We start from the raw sequence: 21,539 nt of genomic DNA, 5'->3' as shown, positions 1-21,539 counted from the left end.
AGAAAAATGCAAAAGCTTGCATAATTTCCCACCACTTCCTATTTATCTACTACTTTACTTTGTTTTTCACTTAAGAGTTCAATAACATCCACAGACGTTTGTAGATTTAACCTGAGAAAATGTGAAAAACTCAAGGGGTCTGAAGTTGTTGGCGCGGCTCTGACTGCTGACTGGAGCAAATGTGCTTTTAGACCAAGCTAAGGCTCATTTGTGTCAGACATCCCCAATTAATCTTCTGAAAGTAAATGGATCTAATTAAGTTATAATGTTGCTGTTGATAGATGTGTTTTAGAAAGGGAGAATCAGTCTTCGAATGATCCACCCTGATGTCTTCGCTGTAACGGTGTCCATTTATCTTCTTCCTCGCTCCTCAATGTGAAACCCACCCCGGTGTTAAGTGCTGTCATCCTCTGATTCTGAGCAGCTAATCCTCACTCCTTTTTTCTCATATTAATATAAATCTCAGAGGTCATTAACAGACTGCAGCTGAAGAAATATTAGTCTGATGGTATCAGGAGCAACTGTGTTTATCACACTGTTGCAGACGGTATTATGGCTGTCAGAATGAGAGTGTTTACGCTGGGGAGATACTGTTACGCACCTACACTCACTTTGAGGTACCAGATGTCCGAGTAAAGAATTAACACCAGATTTCCTCGTCACACACACTTTCAATTAGCCGAAAAATTTGTCAGCCTATGTTTGAAAATGTGGTTCCGTTTAATTGCAAGTCTGTCTGAGGCTCAATGAGACATAACAATAACAGCAGGAACAGAACTTGTATCTGTCTCACCTGGCTTCTTCCTCAGAACAGCCTCTCTTATCTCAGAGACACACACACACACCCACACACCCACACACACACACACACACACACGCACACACACACACACCCACACAAGGTATGCATCCAGAAGAGCAAGATACAGAAAAGATTTTCTGATACTGACCTTTGATAGTGATGCTTTAGATCCCTGCTGTCACTTTTAAATGAGGGAGCATGACAGTAAAAGAAACTGCAAATAAAAAACTTTCTAGACATAAAATTAAAATAACACATATAAAGTTTATAAAAATTTTAACATAAGATTTAACTAGAAACTGCACTGCAAATATTTTTGCTGTCTCTATGGAGTTTTCTTTGACGATTGCTGTCTATTTAGCAGCAAACATCTTCCTGCCTGTCCTATCTAGGTTCCCTAGTGCTGTTGAAGAATAGAATAGAATAGAATAGAATAGAATAGAATAGAATAGAATAGAATAGAATAGAATAGAATAGAATAGAATGGGGAAAACACAGACACACGAAGATAACCAGTGATAATAAAATAAAAATGTTATGGAGACTGTACCTATAAATTCCAATGCACAACATGAAAACTTCAGATTCAGGATAAACGGTCTATGCAGATTCTAATAAATGTTCAGGTGGAAAAGGAGGATAATGATGTTATTCTCCATGTTGGTCTGTCACAGGGACCTGCAACCTGAGACTCCAGAGCTGCAAGTGGCTCTTTGGACCTTCCACAATGGCCCTTAAAATGTTGCCTGCTAATGTTTTTAAAAATAAATGTAACAAATGTAGATTTTAGTAGTTTTTCCTCTTTTGACATGGAATTATTACATTGAATTTCCAAAATGGAAGATTTTTTTGTGTGTGTGTCTGTGGGCAACTAAGTAATCTTTTTCTTCATCATTTTCCACAAATTTCAACATCCCACAGAAGTTTTGTTATTTTCTGTATTTTTTAAACTTGTAGAAATAGAAATAAAGCTGTGATGCTTTGAAAATTGCAAGAAAGATTTTGTAGTTGATGTTTATCTTTTTTTCCATGAAATCATGTAACAACTGAGTAAATGTCATTGAAGGCAAAAATGGCTCTTTTAGACCTCTGGTCTATCACATGAAATCTACAAAAAAAAACTATCCATATTTGTGGTTGTGGGGTAGCAAATGATGAAAATATTTAAGGGTAATGAAGATCTCTGCTAGGCAGATGAGACTGCACATTCTTGAATGATGCTTCACGTTTAAGACAGTGGTTTCCTAAAACCTAAATTACTCTTAAACCTCCGTCTGTGGGTGTGTGTCTGTCTGCATGCCTGTGTTTTTCATCAGCTTCTCCTTCCCATGAAAGCCCTCATCTCTTTTTTTCCCCGTTTCAACCCAGACAGGTTGGGTGAACCCAGATACCTGTTTCAGAATCAGTGCCGGGAAGCCTGTCCTGAGGGCTTCTTCCATTCTGCAACGATGTGTTGCGAGCCGTGTCCTGCAGAATGCGTCGTTTGCACTGCAGCAGACCGCTGCGTCCAGTGCAGCTCCGGATACAGGCTCAGAAATGGCCACTGTGTCCAACTGGAGTGCAGCACAGGTTAGAGACACATAAACGGTGACACATTTTCTTCTGCATCAAACATCTGCATATTAAGGTTAACTGTGGCACAACTCTGAGAAATTTAGTCAGAAAGATAATAGTTATAATAACCAACATTACATCATTGAATTAATGCGTCATGATTGAACAATGATGCCTCAGTTTATCTGCTTAGCAACACAAAACAAAAAAGCAAAGCAACTTTTGGATTTGATTTCTGTTTTTTTTAAAGTCTCTTAATGATAAACTGTCAGAGCTTTTGTTGTAGAGAAGTAGATTCTTCTCTCATTTTAAATTTCACATCTGAGAAGCTCTCAGATGTTCCCAGCATGATGTTAGTTATATGATTAGAGAGTTCATGCCATCTTACCATCATCTTTGATATTCAACAAAGGGAAAAATGTTGGAAGCACAGTTGCTGGCGTGCCTTAATCTAGTCCATCTACCAAGGCCCACATGGTGCAGGCCCCCCTCCCCTTTTTTCTGATCTTAATCCTCATTTTTATCCTCTGAGAGCTTGTGAAAGATGAACACCTCACAGTTTATATCAAAGCATGAGATCAGCTGGGAATGGCCGTCAGGGGAGAACTGAGCGAAAGCTGAGACTTCTGCTTTTCGCAGTATTTGAGATAAAGAACGGAGATGGAGCTTTCTGCGCCAGTGGGTCTGAAATGAACATGGATGAGAGTTTGTACATGAAGAGATTGCATCATGACATCATGACAGTAGATCTGCAACTATATTGTTTTTAATTTTCATTCTCCTGTAACATTTTGATTCAGTTTACTTGATTTAGACTAAATGTAATGTTTGAAAAAGTTAAAAGTCACAAAAGCACTTTTCAAGACATGAGAAATCTGTTTAGTATTTTATTCCTTATATCAATTCTCTTGTGTTTTCTGTCAGATGAGGCTTCAGATGATGATCAACAGGACTGCCTTCCCTGTGATGAGGGCTGCAAGAAATGCAGGCTCAGTAAGTAGACTGCGTCTGTCTCTATTTTTTTTTTATTTCCCTCTCATATGTCTCCAACTTAAACAGATGTTGTCCATTTAGAACCAGGATGAACCAGAATGAAAGTGTGTATCCTAGGTAAAACATGCTGCAACTTGATCAACCATCAGCAAAACTTTAAGCCACTGCAACTTGATGTTGTGATCCGCTGCTGTTCTCTGGATTTTACTCCAATGACTGCTCAGCATCATTGTGTAATTGACACAGAGCATGAAACTTATATGAAAAGAATATGAGATTGTAAACAACAATTTGCACAAACCCACCAATTGTGGTGCACATGAGGGCACAGTAAGATTTATTAAAAGTCACGGCTTTCAGTTGGTATTTAGTGCCATGTATTCCCCCTTTTAAATTTTTCCCATTTTGTTATGTTACAACCACAAAATTCTAAGCATTTATGGGATTTTTTTTTTTCACCTTTTAAGAAATTACAGTTTCAAGTGTGTCGCTACTATCTGTCCACACATCTGCAGCCTGGATTTTTTGCTAATTTGTTGTTGCAAAACAGCTCAGTTAGATGGAGAGAAACTACAAACAGCAGTTTTCAAGTCTTGCCACAGATTCCCAGTTGAATTTAGGCCTGGAGTTTAAAAAAAGCCATTCTGACACATGGATATGCTGTAACCAAACCTGTATGTTTATGGACCCAAACTCAAATCTTCTGCAGTCACAGTTTCTCTTCCAGCACTGGCTTGTTTGAGCTCCATCTATTTACACCAGTTTTGCGCCTGCTGAATATGGGAAGGGTGTGTTCAGATTGAGCTGCAACCTTTATTTTGATGACTACTTTTTAATTTTTGTCTCATCTGACCAGAGAACCTTCTACTACATGCTTGCCGTGTCCTCTGACTTGTGGCAAGTTTGAATCATGGCTTCGTACGTTCTTTATTTTCAACAGTGACTTTTCTTCCTGCTCCTCCAAATGTGTGGAGTGAAATGTAATAATAATATACAATTGTTGTCCTGCTGACGTTTAAAATCGTGGATAAGGAAAGAATTTGTTGTGCTTTAAATTAACTCCACAAGACTGTGAGTTGCATTTATAAATGATGACTGATTTCTGCTCCTCACACTCTACATAAGACACTTACTTTGAAATAAAACTTGTTCTCAAAGTGAGTTCAGGTTTGAGATTGGATGGATGTTGTGCAGCTCAGAGTCAGGGTGAAAAAGTTGGTTGTTTCATCCTGATGCTCTGTTAGTTACACTCTAACTCTAGTGCCGTGTTAGATGCAGTCTGCAATGCCACAGAAAGACAAACCTTCTTCCTCTTACAGATGATTATCACACACAGCTGAAAGTTGTTATTGTGAAGTGAACTCATCTGAGGCAGAGATGGGCTGTTATTATGTCATTATATGTTTCGTCTGGAATATTGCTTCAGTCTGGCTGCCTGCTCGGCCGTCCTGCCACCCATCATCTCCCCACACTGAACGTATCAGTCAGCAGAGGAGGGATTTAAGATGAACGGCGCTTCTGCTAAACATGATGCTACAGGGTAATGTTAGGGCACCGGGATAGAAATATTGGAAAAATGCTTGTTAATGTTGAAGGTTCTGTGTGTGGAAAGACATTTTTATCCTTTTATTTAGCTTTTTTTTAGATTGTAAACCAAACAGATCTGATACTGCAATAGTAGTCATACTGTCATAATTTTTTCATATTTTGCAATGTTACAATCACAAATGTGAATGTATTTAATTGTGGTTTTGTCTTTTAGACCTACACATGATTGTGAAGTGGAAGGAAAAGGATTGCTTCTTAAAAAAAAAGTTTTATAGTTTAACTCTCTGCTACAGAGTCAATACTACAGAACTACATCCAGCTGCAATTTCAGACCTTTGTTGTGTCTCCACCAGCTTTGAACATCCAGAGATGGACATTTTTGCTCTTTAATGTTTACAAAATAGTTCAAGCTCAGTCAGATTTCATTTCATGTTGGGGTACTTTGACCCTGCGGCAAATTTTTGGAAAGAAATAATTTTTCTTCCATTTCACAACTTTGCAAAACTTTGTGTTTGTCCATCACATAAAAGTTAAATATAAGACAGTGAAGTTTATTGTTGAATAAATCAAAAAAAAAAATCTGATTTTTAACTCCAAGTCTTGCATAAGGTCATGGAGATGTTGTGGAATAATTGCATCTGCAGTTTAGGCTTCATGTTGGATCTGTAAGGGTTAATGTTAAAGTAATACCATCTGTGGGTCAGTTTGTTATACAAGACTTTCTTTTGTACCTATTATAGACCCTTTAATACTCCAAAACATACTAGTCATGCTTTCCAAACCACATGCTAGAGATTTGGAAATCTTCTAGAAACACAATGTATTCATGTTTTTCTGGTGCTCAGTGTACTTCCAGGATTTGCATCTCTGGGGTCACTTTTCTGTCTTATTCAAAGGATAAAGGATATTATCTTGGTTTTCTCCTCCTCAGCACATGTCTACTTGATTTAAAAAAATTTTTTTCTAAGCATTACTGCTGATGCATCTCTTTTCATTTAGACTGGTGTCAAAACAGAAGATAAATCTGAAACTTGGAACTCCCACTGTGAGCATCTTGTGCAGCTCAAATATGGAGAGGAAGATTTTGGGGATCTTGGACAAAAATAACTTTTATGCTGCGTTTAGTCATTTTTTCTAGGATGCAAATTCCTGTATCTAAGGGAACAATAACGGTCGCTAAAAGAACAGATAGATGAGTACAGGAAGTGGCCTTCAAATTTCTAAGATTCGAAAAGAGAATATTTTCTTGTTTGGACCAAAGTGTGAGAGATCCCTCTTTACCATCACTGTTAAAAGACAAAGTGAGGGAGTATCTCCTGGAAGACGCCCGCCAGCAGAACTGCACGGGCTTGCAGAGTGAATGCCAAGTAGAAGTGAAGGCAACATGTGGAGACCCAGCACCTTTACTGAGTCACTCTGATAAGGCTCTTTATAGTCTGTATTCTCAAAACCAGGTCCTTATATTTATTCCTTCCTTTTTAACATCGGTATTGTTCATTATTTTTGCGCAGCCAGCTCGGTGCTCACTTTGACTCACTTTTCACCACATTTTTCATTTATCCCCTTTCTTTTCCTGACAGTCGCAGAATGCCAGATCAACCAGCTGAAGTGATAAATTTAGGCACCGCATTCATCAGTCATCTCCCTAGATTGTACTGCCTTTCACTTTTAATTGAACTGAACCACCTTAAAGTGTGATTGTGTGCACTCACATCACACATGTCTCTCAATTGCTGACATGATGTGCAGCTTTTCAATGCACTTAGGGGCAAAAAAACGCCCCCCCAAAAAAGTAAATGTGAGTGCTTGCACATTCCACAAGTCAATACCTCAGGATGTGTACGGCAGCTGAAATCCACCCCTCCTCCTGCTTTGCACCGTTAATATTTATGCGGGCGCTGTTTTCTCCCTCTCATAGACACAGCCTGCAGGCACGATTTCCGGCTCCTCACCCGAGTATTTCTCCTACACCTCCGTCCCTCCCGCCTGCCCCTTCTCCCAGTCTTTCTATCCCTGTATGAGTAATTGCTTTCACAGGTTGTGGCTTGTTGACGGCATTGAAGTGCAAACTGGTGCAGTGTTAAGTTGAGGGTGCTGGAAGGAGACAGAAAGAGGAATGGGATGTGGGGGTCGCGGAGGGTTTTTCTTGAGAGGATTAATGCCCCAAGGGAAGATCTGCAGGAGCGTCTTTTTAAGCCATCCTTTAAGTCCTCTCCCTGCCTGTCTGATCCTTTATTTCTTTTCTTTTACCCACACTGCTCACTCGCTCCGTCCTTGAAGATGTTGTGACATTGTTGCATCCGGAGGTGACAGTCAGGGTCCTCCAGAGTTACCAGCTGAATGGTTTTGATAGACAGCTCAGATTAATTAGTTTGAGGGGAAAATGACCTCACTCTCTGGTCGTTGTATAAAAGCAACCTCTCACGAACTCACTTGAAATGATTATTGGGGTCTGCTACAATGTTCCAGTTTGTTTGTATTATCCCTGGTAAGGAGAGTGTGTGGCAATTCTTAAAATAAATATAAACTTTAATGTTGTAGCATAATCTCACCCTGGACATTTTTTTCTTTTAAATCCAGCCTCGAACATTCATTTAAAGTTGGGAAAAATCCTTTCTTAACTTTATTTATTTATTTTGAAGGCTTAATTAAAATCGATACAGTTATTTTTTATTAAAGCACCAATTCACATCAAATTTCATCCCAATAGGTACTTTACAAGATCAGCAAATCAAACCTATTTTAAAAAACATTCAGAATCAGATCAATCCAAACATAAATACACACGCAAAAAGGTTTGATTTATTATTATTATGATCACACTGAGGTGATGACGGAATAAAGCAGATCCATGCGTCGTACTCTACAGGAACCTGTTGCTTGAGATTAGAGTGCCACCTGCTGGTATTAACTGAAACTACTCTTAGAACAGCGTTCTTCAACCTCTTGAGTCTTTTTGACCAATTTCACATCTGAATAAAATTTGTCTCCAATCAAAAAGCACATTAAAATTAGTTTATTTTGTTCTTATGCAAAGATGGAAGGACAGAAGACAAGAATGATTCCCGTATAACGATTTTGTGGTCGTCTTCCTCCATATCAAATTAACATTACCATTAATTAGGATTTTTCTTATTTCAAACATTTCATTGTTTTACTGTTTGAGTCCATCAAAGGTAAAAAGAAAATCACTAAAGACATAAGAAATAATTTAATAAAAAAGAAAGTTATATATATATATATATATATATATATATATATATATATATATATATATATATATATATATATATATATATATATATATATATATATATAACTTTCTTTTTTATTAAATTATTTATATATATTATTTATATATATATATATATATATATATATATATATATATATATATATATATATATATATATATATATATAATTTTTTCCTTTGGCAAAATTTTTTACTAAATATAGTTTTTCCCTATTTTTGTACCAACTTCTTGGCTGATGTTGTAACTTCTAATGTGTGTTTCTGTCAGCAGTTTTGCTCAAAATAATTTCGCAGCTGTACCAGGAATCTGAAAGCCAATAAAAGTAATTACAAGACAGTTTTGGGTTGAAATCAACAGTTAATAGGATTTCTGTCTTAAAAGCATTCTTGTAGGAACTTCATGACTAAACTTTTGAGTTTACTGCCACTGGTCTGCTGTGTTTACCCTCAGCTTTTATTAAGTCATATTATTGATGCTGGTCACATCTTTTACAAATCTGAATAAACTTTGTTTTAAAGCTTTACTGCTGCTACATTTTAGAGTCGTTCATTCATGCACTTATTTTAATGAAACGAGACAGGAAAATTATTATTATTTTCTGCTATCTTTAAAAAAATGAAGATGGTTTGATTTCACTCCATTGTTGGTCAAAGTTACATAAACCCACTTAAAGATGGGCGGAGAAGACGCTGGCTACAAATCTGTTATTACAATTTCTCTTAATTTCCAGATGATTCGGGAGATCAGAAACAGAAAACTGCCTGCCTGCAATGTGAAGACGGATATTATCTGTGAGTATCTTCGGATTGCTCCTTCATTACCGTCGTCCAGCTTTAAGCTCTCACACTGATGCCAAACGTCCTGTGCTGCAGGTTTGAGGCTGACTGCCATCAGTCCTGTCCAGACTGGACCTACGAAGTGAAGGAGACCATGATGTGTTCTTCGTGTGATGACCCAGTCTGTAGAGTCTGTGACCAGTCCCAGTGCTACTGGTGTGAAGACGGATTCTACGTCTCTGGTAACATCAGAAACACGTATTTCAGTCCTTCAATTGTATTTCGTTGTTACTTTTAATTGATTATTTTTATTCATCTCAAGTGTTTTAGTCACCAGCTGTTGAATGAATTTCAACCCCAAATGTTGGACTTGGAGAAACAAAATGTATTTTATGTGGTACAGATAAATTCATGCTCACTTGTGTGTCCAGAGGGAGAGTGTGTGGATCATTGCCAGGAAGGATACTTCATGGATAAGGAAAGTCAGGAATGTGAACCTTGTCACAGAGAGTGTCGCTCCTGTGGAGGGCCCGGATCTGACAGCTGTGACTCCTGTGAAGACGGCTTCACTCTGAAAAATGGGGAGTGTCTCGACGGGAAGCAGCTCGCTACTTGTCCTGAGGGACAGTTCAAAAACAGTGCGTCAGATTGTTAATATTTAGCCATTATACTAAATAATATTCAAAATCTAGTCACTTTGAAATATGAAACTGCTATTAGCTTTGTTCTTCAAACCAAAATGAATTTGGAAATGATTACTCTGCTTTCTATTCTCTGTTTGCATCAGGTCAAGGCAAATGTGAACTGTGTCACTCCTCCTGTAAGAACTGCTTTGCTGCAAGGAAGGAAAGTTGCAGCAGCTGCAACTCTAGTAAATCAACCAACACGCTTTTTCTATCCATCAAAAACCTTATTAGAACTGAGCAACCTGGCTTAAAAGTACAATCTTTATTTTTTTTCTTTTTCTTTTATGCAAAATCCGATTTCTGATTTTAATCAATTCTTTTTTCCTTGTTTTCTTTCCTTCAAAAGAAATTATAAATTACACAAATGTTTTCAAATAAGGGCTTTTACTTCAGTTAATCCTTCTGTAACCTTTCCTCTATTCAAAGTCCAAGTAAGTAGAAGCTGCCAAATGACAACAAAGGCCCTGGGTGGGCTGACATCACCTGGAACTACAGAAACCAGTAAATTGGTGAAAAAAAATCCAGATTTTCCAAAAATGTAAACTTTAAAAACTGAAAGGACCTTCCTGCCAGGACTCCAGCTCCTCATGCTCTCTGTAGTCCCACTTCCCTTCTTAGGAAAAGTTTTATGGTCAAACCACACAAAGATTGAGTTATTTGACCACACTTATGAGAAGAGCCTATGGAGTCAAGTAAAAGCTTTTAAACCAAGCCCTGTGGTGGCGGCATCATTCCATCTGGTTTGGTGCATTGCAGTGCAGATGATTGAGTAGTGTGTATTTCCTTAGCTTCACATCGGATGATTAACTATATGGTAGATGGTAGAAGCATGAACACAGCGCGGTGATCCAACAGGAAAACACAAACAATCATCTGAACTGGTTTTGGAAAGGACAAAGCAAGCAAACATTAAGCTTTTTAATGAACTTTATACATATCTATAATACAGTACAATAGGTTTTTAGTGTTCCCATGATGGGTTAGTACAAACTTGTGTATTTTCCGATGTTTCTCATGCAAACATGCTGGTGTATCAATTCGGAGTCACTGGCTCAATGCCCTCTTTTGTATGATTGACGTAATTTGTGTTTTTTCTTTGCCTTTAGACCATTTTCTGACTCTGAATCACACTTGCGTGTCTCGTTGTCCATCTGGTACATTTGGCAACAAGACATCTGGACAGTGTGATCCCTGCCTGAGCGGGTGTGTCGTGTGTCAGGAAGCCCAAGCCTGTCAGCGATGTCTTACAGGACTTTATCTGCAAAATGGAACCTGCGTGGTGGAGTGTCAGAGGTGCCGTCCCTCTCATCTCCTTTTTTACTATTTGCACAAATCACACAGCATGTCGCTGCTAGCAGTCACTCAGTGGTTTGGGCCTCTCTCTGCCTCGTCCTCAGAGGGTTCCCACAGGGTGAAGAATGCCACCAATGTGCCCCGGAGTGTGGATCCTGCAAAGAACGTTCTTCCAACTGTTTGAGCTGTGAGAGACGCTTTCTGTTGCTGGACAACTCCTGCTTGTCCTCCTGTCCAAAGGGCTACTATGACAACAGCAAAGAGTGCCTGCGCTGCCCACAGCACTGTAGCGAGTGCAGTCAGGATGGCCTCTGCAAGAGTAAGTAGGAATGGAGAATGTGGTGAAAAGGATTGCAGACATGCTGATTTGAAAGGGATTTACTTTAGAGCTGAATAGTTGAAAAGAGGAAGCTTATAGAAAGGCGAAAGAGAAAAAACAGGAAATTTAGAAACTTCTCCGTCTGCTTTCTCAACAGCAAAGAGTCTAAATTGAGAAAACACGAACACAGCTAAATGAAAACACGAAGTAGGAACAACAGAAGGACATTGCTGCTTTTTATTAGTTTCCAAGTTCTGCTGACGCTTAAAGTGAAGAGAAAATTGCATTTTCAATGGATTATTTAAGATTGTGTTTGAAGTAATAAATAAATGAAGACAGTTAAAAAAAAAACCCCGTTATATTTTAGTATAACATGAAACAAATGGAGGACAATCAAAAAAATCATGTTTCTGACAAATCTTTCTAAAAAAAACCAGCAAAATTAGAAAAAAAAACAATAAAAAGAAAAACAAAATTAACTTTTTAAAAATGATTTGTGTCTACATGGGAATAAGTGAATCATTTTTAAAACAAATGATTGATTGTATTAAAAACTTTAAAGATGACAAATATTTTTTTATTTCTCTGTCTGTTTTTATATATATATATATATATAAAACCAAGTTCACACATGAACTTGACTTCATTGTTTCACAACTTGTATCAAATTAGAATGTATGACATGTAATTTAAATCTGTTTACATTGGATTGATTTTATATTTCTCCATAGACATTGAAAGTAAAATATTAACTTAGCTAAAGTAATTGGAGTAGAATATGAAGTTGTAAATTTCACGGGCATTGACGGTGTTACTTAATAAGATTTAAGTTATTTTACAAATATTTGCCTTAGATTTTTAAAAATTAGATAATAATTTTTGCTATTTCATTACAATTACATAAAATTCTATGATTTTAATTAATTAATTGAATTACGCTGTTCCAACAAAGACCACAACAATTTGGGGTCAATGTGGTCAGAATTTAATTAAACCAAAAAAAAAAAAAAAACATAGTTACTTGCTTTGTAACGTAGACCATTATTAAAAGTTGATGTAATTAAATTAGCTAGATACCCTAACTCTTTTTTCTGAAACATCACATAGATGTTAAAAAACATTTATGATGTGACCTGATCTGACCCTTCAAAAAAAGATGATGAGGGATTTAAAACAGGCTAAAAAAACAAGAGAAAGTTGGTAACTGTGTTGTTTTTGGTAAATCGTGGTCATTCGTTTGACTAAACTAAATGAGTGAACTGGAAAAATAAATGTAAAATTTCTTCAATAAACCCCCTGAACATTACTGTCCCGTCTTTCATTACACCGACTTTTGCTTATTGCATAATTTATCTTCTCTGTTTCAGAATGTGCAGATTATTACTTCCTGTACGATGCTGACTGTGTGGACGAGTGTCCTAAAGGTTACTTTGACAATGACCAGGAGTGTATGCAGTGTCATGCTGACTGTGCTTCATGTGACGGACCCGACCAGAATGACTGCGATGTGTGTCGCAACCCTAAAGCGGTCCGATACTATGGAGAATGTCTGGCCAGGTGTCCAAGCAACACCTACCATGATGAGAACACCAATGAATGCAAAGGTAGGGAAGGTGGAGACTTATCCACCTATAATAATATATACTGTATATATATATATATATATATATATATATATATATATATATATATATATATATATATATATATATATATATATAAAGCTAAAATTATAGTTTTCCCCTCCACAAAGTTTCCCATGAGTTTTCTTGGATACAGCTGACTTCTTCTGGAAGGTCCTAATGGCGTCTTCTTCCTGCAGCTTGTGACAAGTCGTGTCTGACCTGCTCAGGCCATGAACCCACCGACTGCCTCAGCTGTGACACCAACAGACGCGTGGATGAGAGCAGACACTGTGTGTGGAACAGTCAGTGCTCCATGGACTCGTACATGGACCTGAACGGTGATTGCCAGCGGTGTCACACACAGTGCCACCGCTGTGACGGTCCAGGCAGAGACCACTGCCTTGGCTGCAACGAGCCGCACCTCCTACTGAGTGAGTCGCCGTGGTGTCCGTCTGGATGCATTCAGTGTAGGAAACTTTTAACATCTCTGTGGCTGCGCCCCTTAGACACCACCTGTGTGAAGAAGTGTCCGGTGGGCTATTACATCGAGGACAAAGTTGATCGTGTGTGTGAACGGTGCCACCCCAGCTGTGAGTCCTGCTTTGGTCATCACAGTCAACACTGCAAAACCTGCAAACCAGGATTTTTTAAACAGGCCAGCAGCTGTGTTGAAACCTGCTCTGAGAGGTTAGAGAACATTTTAAAAACCCTTTCCTGATCACCGTAATATACTCTAAATACTAATCCTCCTTCAATTTCAGCCACTTTGGCAACAAGACCACCATGCTTTGTGAGCGATGTGACCCCTCCTGCAGCCAGTGTGCAGGCAGTGGCAACACACACTGTCTGAACTGTAGGGAGGGCTATGTGTACATGAGGCCATGGGGGCAATGCCTGAAGAGCTGCCCTCCAGGGTACTACAAAGATATCTGGTCCACAGACTGTCACAAGTGTCACCACACCTGCAAGACCTGCAACGGTAAAGAAAAGCTGCGGTGGCTTTCTGATGCTCTGTGGTTTTATTTCCTCTTCCTGTGTTTCCAGATGAGTGGTGAGAGATAAACCATAGACACATCAGCATTTGCTGCAATTATCTCTCTGTAAAGACAATTGGTTTTAGATGAAACATAGGGTTTAAACTGAGAACAGATGCTGAAACAGTTATAAGATTTTAATAAGATGCACTTCTGCTGAGCTTTTTGAAATTACGGTTCATGTGTCAAAGATATTGTGCTTCATGTAATTTCCATGTTCGTCCAGATGAGGGCGCTTTGTCCTGTCTGTCCTGTTATGACGGCTTCACCTTTGAGGGCGGATTCTGTGACAACCCCTGTTTTATAGGCTCCTACCCGGCCTCTAAGGTAACAGAAAGAAAACACCACACTAACAAGCAAAATTATAAACACGGAAACACAACAAGCAATTAAGAGATTTGACTCAATTCAATAAATTAATAAAATTTGAACGAAACAGGAGCAAGTTTCATAAGAAGATATTTATCCTCTCTGCGTATTATCCCATGTGCGCTGTAGATCTCTCCACTTCTTCTAGAGTTATCATGTGCCTAATGGCTGCTTCTCTGATTAACCAATCAATCAAGTTTGTTTGTATGGAACATTTCAGTTCAAAGCACTTTAGATTTAATCGTCTCTTGTCTCAGTCTCAGTTTAAGTGGACGGCCATGTCTTGGTAAGCATTGTAATGGTCCACATCCCTGTGTTTTTGCTGAGATTAAATAACACACACTCTGAATCTGTTTAGTACTGAGCTGTCTTCAGAAGAGAGTTGGTAGTGCCCCATTTTACTAATGCAATAATTTAACAAACCAGAAACAACCCTTGTTTACCTTTTGGCTTTAGCAGCTGCAATAATAAATAATGTGTCACAGTTACGTAATATTGTACTTAATATTATATTTGTTAAATTGTTAGGAAATAAATGTAAAAGTAAAACAAAAGCAATAGATGTGGGATCATTCCCCCCCCCCCCCCTCTCAGGATTTGAAGCGTGATGACCCAAACTGCAGACATTGTGACCAATCGTGTGAGGGCTGCTGGGGCCCCAGCATGTGGCAGTGCACCCTCTGCCACCCGAGCCACATCCTGGCCGATGACGGCCGCTGCTTGAGCTGCTGTGGAAAGAAGACGCCACTTGACGACACACCAATACCCAGAGAGTGCTGCGACTGCGAGGCATCATACGGTAAACAAGAACACACTGCATCACCTCTACGGTCATCTTATCAATGGAAATGTCTTCCCTGGATTTGTGAATAGAAACATTTTTAATCATAAACTGGATTTTTTGAGTGGAAATCATGTTGCCCCTTTAACATGATTTCCACTTGCAGCGCTTTTACAACTTACTGTATTCATTTAAAAGGTTTTTCCAAGTGAGTGTTTTAAGTTTTATTTCACAGCAAAACAGCTGTTTGCAATGTCAATAAGTAATTATTTCAGCAATTTACCTTTTTAACATGACACCCCTAGAAACCTGATACTTTCTGACAAAAAGTATGACAGGTTTTACTTGACAGACGTAAATTGTTAGGAACAGACAGGTTTTACTTGATAGTAAAACCTGTCAAGGTTGCCCGGTTTTAACGGTGTCATTTAACTGACAGACAAAACTGGTTTTACTTGACAGAAACAAGGATACTTTCTGTTAAGACGCAACAGAAAGTTTTATGTCCACAAGAACAGAGAGGTGCTGTTCTCTCTGCTGCTGCTTAAGTCATTCATAACAAGTTTTGAGCAGCAGCATTTTATGATTTGATCACTAAAAGGAAACCAGCCCAAGCACCCTTTGTAGAATCTTTTCAAAGACGTTGCCTGTTGTTTTATTCTGGATTTTGAAATATTGTCAAACTTTTACTTTCTTTCCATGAGCAGGTTAAATAACTCTGTTGGCTTTGACTAGGGGTCAGCGACCTTTATAATACAGCAAGTAATTTTAACACTTTAATATAAATTAATTTCTTCTAAGGCTGCAGAACCTTCTTGAATCTTAAACAAATATAACTTAAGTTCCATAAGTTCACTATATTGCAAAAAATATTGGGTCACGCCTAAAAAATAATTGACTTAAAGTGTTCCAGTCCCTTCCATGGTCACAAGTATAAACCCATCTAGACATGCTGTCTGCTTCCATCTAAAATCAGTTAGATGCTACTAAATATTCCTAAATCAAGCTCAGTGCAAAGGATTGAGAGCAGTGGGATGAAGAACACCCTTACTGAACTCTGGAGCAGTAAAAATGTGTAGTGACGTAATAAATCACTCTTCTTTGGCAATCCAAAGGACAAAACAAAGTTTTATGTTCACAAGAACAGAGAGGTGCTGTTCTCTCTGCTGCTGCTTAAGTCATTCATAACAAGTTTTGAGCAGCAGCATTTTATGATTTGATCACTAAAAGGAAACCAGCCCAAGCACCCTTTGTAGAATCTTTTTAAAGACGTTGCCTGTTGTTTTATTCTGGATTTTGAAATATTGTCAAACTTTTACTTTCTTTCCATGAGCAGGTTAAATAACTCTGTTGGCTTTGACTAGGGGTCAGCGACCTTTATAACAAAAGTTTGGACACAACTGTGTGTCCAAACTTTTGGTCTGTACTGTATATATTCCCGAATTTGTGGGAACAGTTTGAGGATGTCACCTACTTGTTCCTGCATGACCATAAATATATGGGACAGATGACATGAAATAATCTGTCTGGGCTGCAGGGAGTCCTGTCCAAACCCAACGGAACATTTGTTGTCGAAATGTGATAAAACATCATTATTTTCTGTCATTGCTAATAAAATATGTTAAGAACCGATGCTAAGCTGCAGGTTGCATTATCTAAAGTAATCTTATAAATATGTATCTTCTCTTTTTTTCAGTGCGGTGTATCCTCGGTGTCAACTTTGTCATGAGGTCAGCTGAGGATTTAGAGAGCAGTGCCAGGTTCAACGTCATGGCCTGTGTCATGAGTATCGTTGTTCTGGGTGGAGGGATCTTTGTTTTGCTCTCCGCCCGCTCCAAGTGGTTCGCCATGAAGTCCAAAACCAAGGAGGGGGGGTATCAGAAACTGAACACGAACGATGTTAGTCCACCGCAGCCCACCACCTCCTCCTTTGGGGAATACAGCGACAGAATCACAGAGTGTGAGAACGATGAGGAGTACGACGAAGAGGACATCGTGTACATGAGTAAAGACGGAACGGTGTATCGGAAATTTAAGTACGGCCTTCTGGATGATGATGATGTCGAGCTGGAATATGACGATGAGAGCTACTCATACAGATGAAGCAAAAACATGAAAAAATAGCTGTGCAAAAATGTTATTCACGCCTATTTTTGGTACCACTTTACAATAAGAAAGCCTTAATAAATTAATTATTAACAAGTAATAACATTTTATTAGTGACGCTGTGAACACTATAAACCACTAATAGAGAATTATTGTGTATTATTTTTAAAAATGACAGACAATAAAGGTGGAAAGTGCCTTGCTAAATAATTATTCTGAGTCTATGAGAAGTCTCATTTATAACAGCTTATTATTATTATTTATGAAGCTTTAACAGCCTAATTAATGACACAATTAAAGAATTATTTGTGAGGGCTGTCTTATTTTAAAGTGGTAGATTTTGCTTATGATTATGTTTGTGAATATGTTTCTTGTTTAAGTGCCTTAACCGATACATCAATGTAATTAAGTCAAATGATTTTTCTCTGTGATCTTAACTAAGATTATTAGCTCATTTTATGGTTGAAGCAGGGTAATATCTTTTTATTTATTGAAAGATGATAACTAAAACTGTAATTTTTGTCTTTAAAATTCAGAAATTTCTTCCACATGTTTCCTGTCATGTTTGTATTTTTACGTTTTTTGCTTACATGTGATCCCTATAAGTCTGGGCCTTCATTTTAAATGTTCAGGTTGTGACTAGTTAGTGTGACAGTAGAGAGACGGTGGGATTCACTCGTCTGTCAGACTTGTTTCCTGTGATAACACCAAGCTGGATGTAAATGGTGATGGCAGCTCCATGGTAACAGAAACTAAATTGTACATAACAACAGTCATAACTAATAAAATATGTTGGTTTTTCCTATTTCCTCTTTTTTTTCTAACAAAAATATTAGCATTAACGGTTTAGATTTATTTTTTAAGGAATACAAATTTCTTCTGTGGATTTTTATCTTATGCAATTGATCAAATTTTCTCGACGAGACGACAGGGCACAGGAGAGCCCTCTTGGACACACCAAGCGGGATACACCATGGATTTATTCATGATTACAGGATTTCTACTGTTTGGAGCTTGCGGATACCTGGCTTATCGACAAATTAACTATATTAAAACTTCAACTTGAAGTTAACCACTAATCCTCACTGTTCACAACATTTTCTGCTAACATGCAGTGTTATTTTCCAGCTCAGGACTCAGATTGCTTGGTAGTTTTACACACAGTAAATCAGGAAACATATTCAAGTAGAATATAAGAAACTGCACCACATTAAGCTAGATCAAGTTGTGTTATACAAGTGTGTGACAATAAGTCATAAGTAGCTTTGTCAGTCAGATGAAGCTTCTTAAATGTCTTTGTGAATATCATTTCAGTTACCAGACAACCTCCCTGCATGGTCAAACTGCATGTAAACTGTTTTAAGTTATGAATAAATGCTTAGAAGATTACAGAGACTTCTTGTTTGGTTGGATGTTTTAAGAAAAGTTAAGTCCAGAGCTCAGTAAAGAAATGTATTTTGTTGTGGGTGAATAAAGTTTTTTTTTTCTCGGTCTTATATTTTACATATATTTAAATATTCAGTAATAAGACAGGAGATGGGGAGAGAAAGAAAGGAGGAAGGTTGTATCAAAGATTAAGTATATGTGATCTGGTTTCTCTACTATACCAGCTGCCCCAGTAGAAAGCTGTTGGGCTACTGGCTCTGTGAGCAGGGAAGTTGGACTAAAGTCAAAGTTCTGAAAATCAAGTGTGATAGCAAGCAGCTCCATCTGCTTTTAGCTGTAACAATGCAGCTCAGCTTTTATTTAGCGGTGACTAAAAATTTAAAGTACAATTCCCTCTGAGGTGCAGTCTGGCATGTGACCCTGAGATGTTTGGATCTTTTAAAGGCAGAAACCTTTTCCCTGGTTTGTTTAGGCTACAACGTAAACTGACTAACAAATAACTAAAGCTGTAGCTGGAAGATTTTTTTCCCCCACAGTTACAGTTTTTTATTTTCATACATCACTCCCCTTTTATTTAGTTGCATTTTAAGACATGCCAGTCATCACTAGCAATTAATGACAGCATTACGGGAAATTCAAACAGAAACAGAAAGGATTGAGCCTTTCAGTCTGATTCAGTAGCCCTACTTCTTGCAGGAACTCAAGAAAATTGCTACAACAGATGATATGATAGACATAAATTAAATAAATTGAATAAATTACATTAATTAAATCAAATGTTCAACCTTGATTAAAACAATATAAAAACAATAAAGCAATCATGCACTTTTGCTTAATCTGTCATATTTTCTGAAGTAAGAAGAACACAGTAAAAAGAAAATCCTCATTTAAGGGCTTCAAACACATTACAAAATATCATAAAACTGAAATATTTCAAAATGGAAAATAGTTTATCTGTTGTACAATTTTGACATACGATTATGTAAAAGAAATGTATGTTCATAAACATAAGGCTTTTGCTGTAAGCACACACCAGATAGAGTCTAATCATCAACAACTGTTTGACTATAACTAATAAAAAGGAAACAATGCTTGGTCATTCAAACTTTGTGTTTTTTTCCCCCCAAGTCATTCATCATATTAATCAGCTTGTTCTTCTTCATCAGGCAGGCAAGTTAGAACCAGCCTGATGAAGAAGATTGTTCTTTATTAGCCTCACAGAATATATGCCACAAAGATAAATAAATATAATACAATAGATAGATAGATAGATAGATAGATAGATAGATAGATAGATAGATAGATAGATAGATAGATAGATAGATAGATAGATAGATAGATAGATAGATAGATAGATAGATAGATAGATAGATAGATAGATAGATAGATAGATAGATAGATAGATAGATAGATAGATAGATCGATCAAAAGTAACATTTATATTTCATCTTTAAAATAAGAAATCATTTTCAGAAGTCAAATTAAATAGTTTTCATGTTTCTTTGATCTCCATGTGTGATGGTACAAACACATACTGTATCTGCCCAACTCAATTCAGACAGAGAAAAATAACCTGGAGCCATGTTCCAGGTCAACTGTGCAGCTCAGGGTTTTTGATTTGTTCTTGTTAACTGTGAGGAATGCGACGTCCCTAAACTATGAGTACATCTTGTTCCCAAGGGAACATTAATAGTTTCAACTGAAGAAACCAGTTTCTAAAAGGTGTGGTCCGGTTGTAAAAGACACTAAACCTGTTCGATTGGCTGGCAAAACCAAACATGATTAAAGTGAGGATGGATTTTATGACTGAAATAAAAGCCACCCAACTTCAACTAACCATGCACTTCTTTGTCTTTTTGTAGTACTGGTTACAGCAGATACTCATCATCATTTGATAAACGCCCAGCCGTAATAGATTCCTGTGCTGATGTCTGCTGGAAGATTGTCCTCCACCGAATCCGGGAAGTTGGCTGTAAATCCCAACATAAGAGACAGAAGGAGAAAAGAGGAATAAAAACCAAAGAAACAGGCAAAAGTAAAGAAAGAAGATAAAAGTTATAGGTTGTAAGTGGCTGAATTTGCAATTTTTTTTTTTTTAGAAGGAAACAAGTAATCTATTGTATTATGTTTTTGAGCCTTTCAATCTGTCTTACTAACCCTACTTCTTGTGGGAACTCCAGAAAATTGCTGCAACAGATGAGATGATAAACGTGTTTCTTTCTCAATTTCTGAGATAAATGTCAAGACACTTTGGATAACTTTAATTAAATATTGGACTCTGACTACAACAAAATTAATTTAAAAGCAATAATAAAAAGCAACCAAGTGCCTTTGGTTAGTGCATCATATTTTATAATGCAAGAAGACAACATTTATGACACAGGATAATAATTTCAGGCCTCAGAAAGGCTTTCATGAATTAAATAGACCTAAAAAATTACAGATGCAGGTTTCCAGCAATTACAACAGGCTTTACAGAGAATGTAAAAACTTCACATCCACAGTTTCCTGTTATCTCAAATTTAAAAGAAACAGTAAAAAGAAAATACTCCTTCACAAAAACTGAATATTTTTTAAAGGGCAATAGTTTGTCTGTTTCCAACTTTCACATACGATTATAGAAAAAATAATTCATGTTCATAAACTTGTAAGGCTTTTGCTGTATATACACATTAAATACATAACATTTTTTAGTCTAATCATTCAAAAATGTTTGACTATAACTAATAAAAAGGGGGCAAAAAAATGCTTAGTCATTCAAGCTTAGTGTTTTTCCCCAAATCGTTCATCACCTTGGCTGATAAAACCAAGACCTTGATATCAAGCATCAACAAATTCAAATCCTGCAGTGGTATGTGGTATAACTTCTTAAAACGTCTTTGTGTATTCTGCTTCGACCAAATCTGGTCGAATGTAGGATTTCAGACAGATAGAAACAGTTTCTGCAGTGTTTCTCCAACAGAAACACTGCAGCAGACGGTGTTGGCAGCATGAAATAGTAAAACTCATCA

At 37.4% G+C, this 21,539-nt stretch overlaps 1 protein-coding gene across 2 annotated transcripts in view; it reads left to right on the top strand.

The window, feature by feature from the left end:
• Positions 1–17,947, top strand: part of pcsk5 (proprotein convertase subtilisin/kexin type 5) — a 92,758-nt gene extending 74,811 nt beyond the window's left edge. For both annotated transcript variants that reach the window (XM_023343112.1, XM_014468488.2), the window contains exons 23-37: positions 2,171–2,371; positions 3,281–3,349; positions 8,884–8,944; positions 9,026–9,171; positions 9,361–9,567; positions 9,717–9,800; positions 10,722–10,908; positions 11,013–11,227; positions 12,595–12,831; positions 13,050–13,283; positions 13,359–13,539; positions 13,614–13,831; positions 14,113–14,213; positions 14,850–15,054; positions 16,733–17,947. In XM_023343112.1, coding sequence (XP_023198880.1) covers positions 2,171–2,371; positions 3,281–3,349; positions 8,884–8,944; positions 9,026–9,171; positions 9,361–9,567; positions 9,717–9,800; positions 10,722–10,908; positions 11,013–11,227; positions 12,595–12,831; positions 13,050–13,283; positions 13,359–13,539; positions 13,614–13,831; positions 14,113–14,213; positions 14,850–15,054; positions 16,733–17,139 — 2,753 coding nt within the window. In that variant the 3' untranslated portion in view covers positions 17,140–17,947. The remainder of the gene's footprint in view (positions 1–2,170; positions 2,372–3,280; positions 3,350–8,883; positions 8,945–9,025; positions 9,172–9,360; positions 9,568–9,716; positions 9,801–10,721; positions 10,909–11,012; positions 11,228–12,594; positions 12,832–13,049; positions 13,284–13,358; positions 13,540–13,613; positions 13,832–14,112; positions 14,214–14,849; positions 15,055–16,732) is intronic.
• Positions 17,948–21,539: the final 3,592 nt, after the last annotated feature.

This window comes from Xiphophorus maculatus, chromosome 12 (assembly GCF_002775205.1).
Source record: "Xiphophorus maculatus strain JP 163 A chromosome 12, X_maculatus-5.0-male, whole genome shotgun sequence".
NCBI lineage: Eukaryota > Metazoa > Chordata > Actinopteri > Cyprinodontiformes > Poeciliidae > Xiphophorus > Xiphophorus maculatus.
The sequence above is the reverse complement of the archived record's forward strand: the minus strand, read 5'-3'. Positions and strand labels throughout refer to the sequence as shown.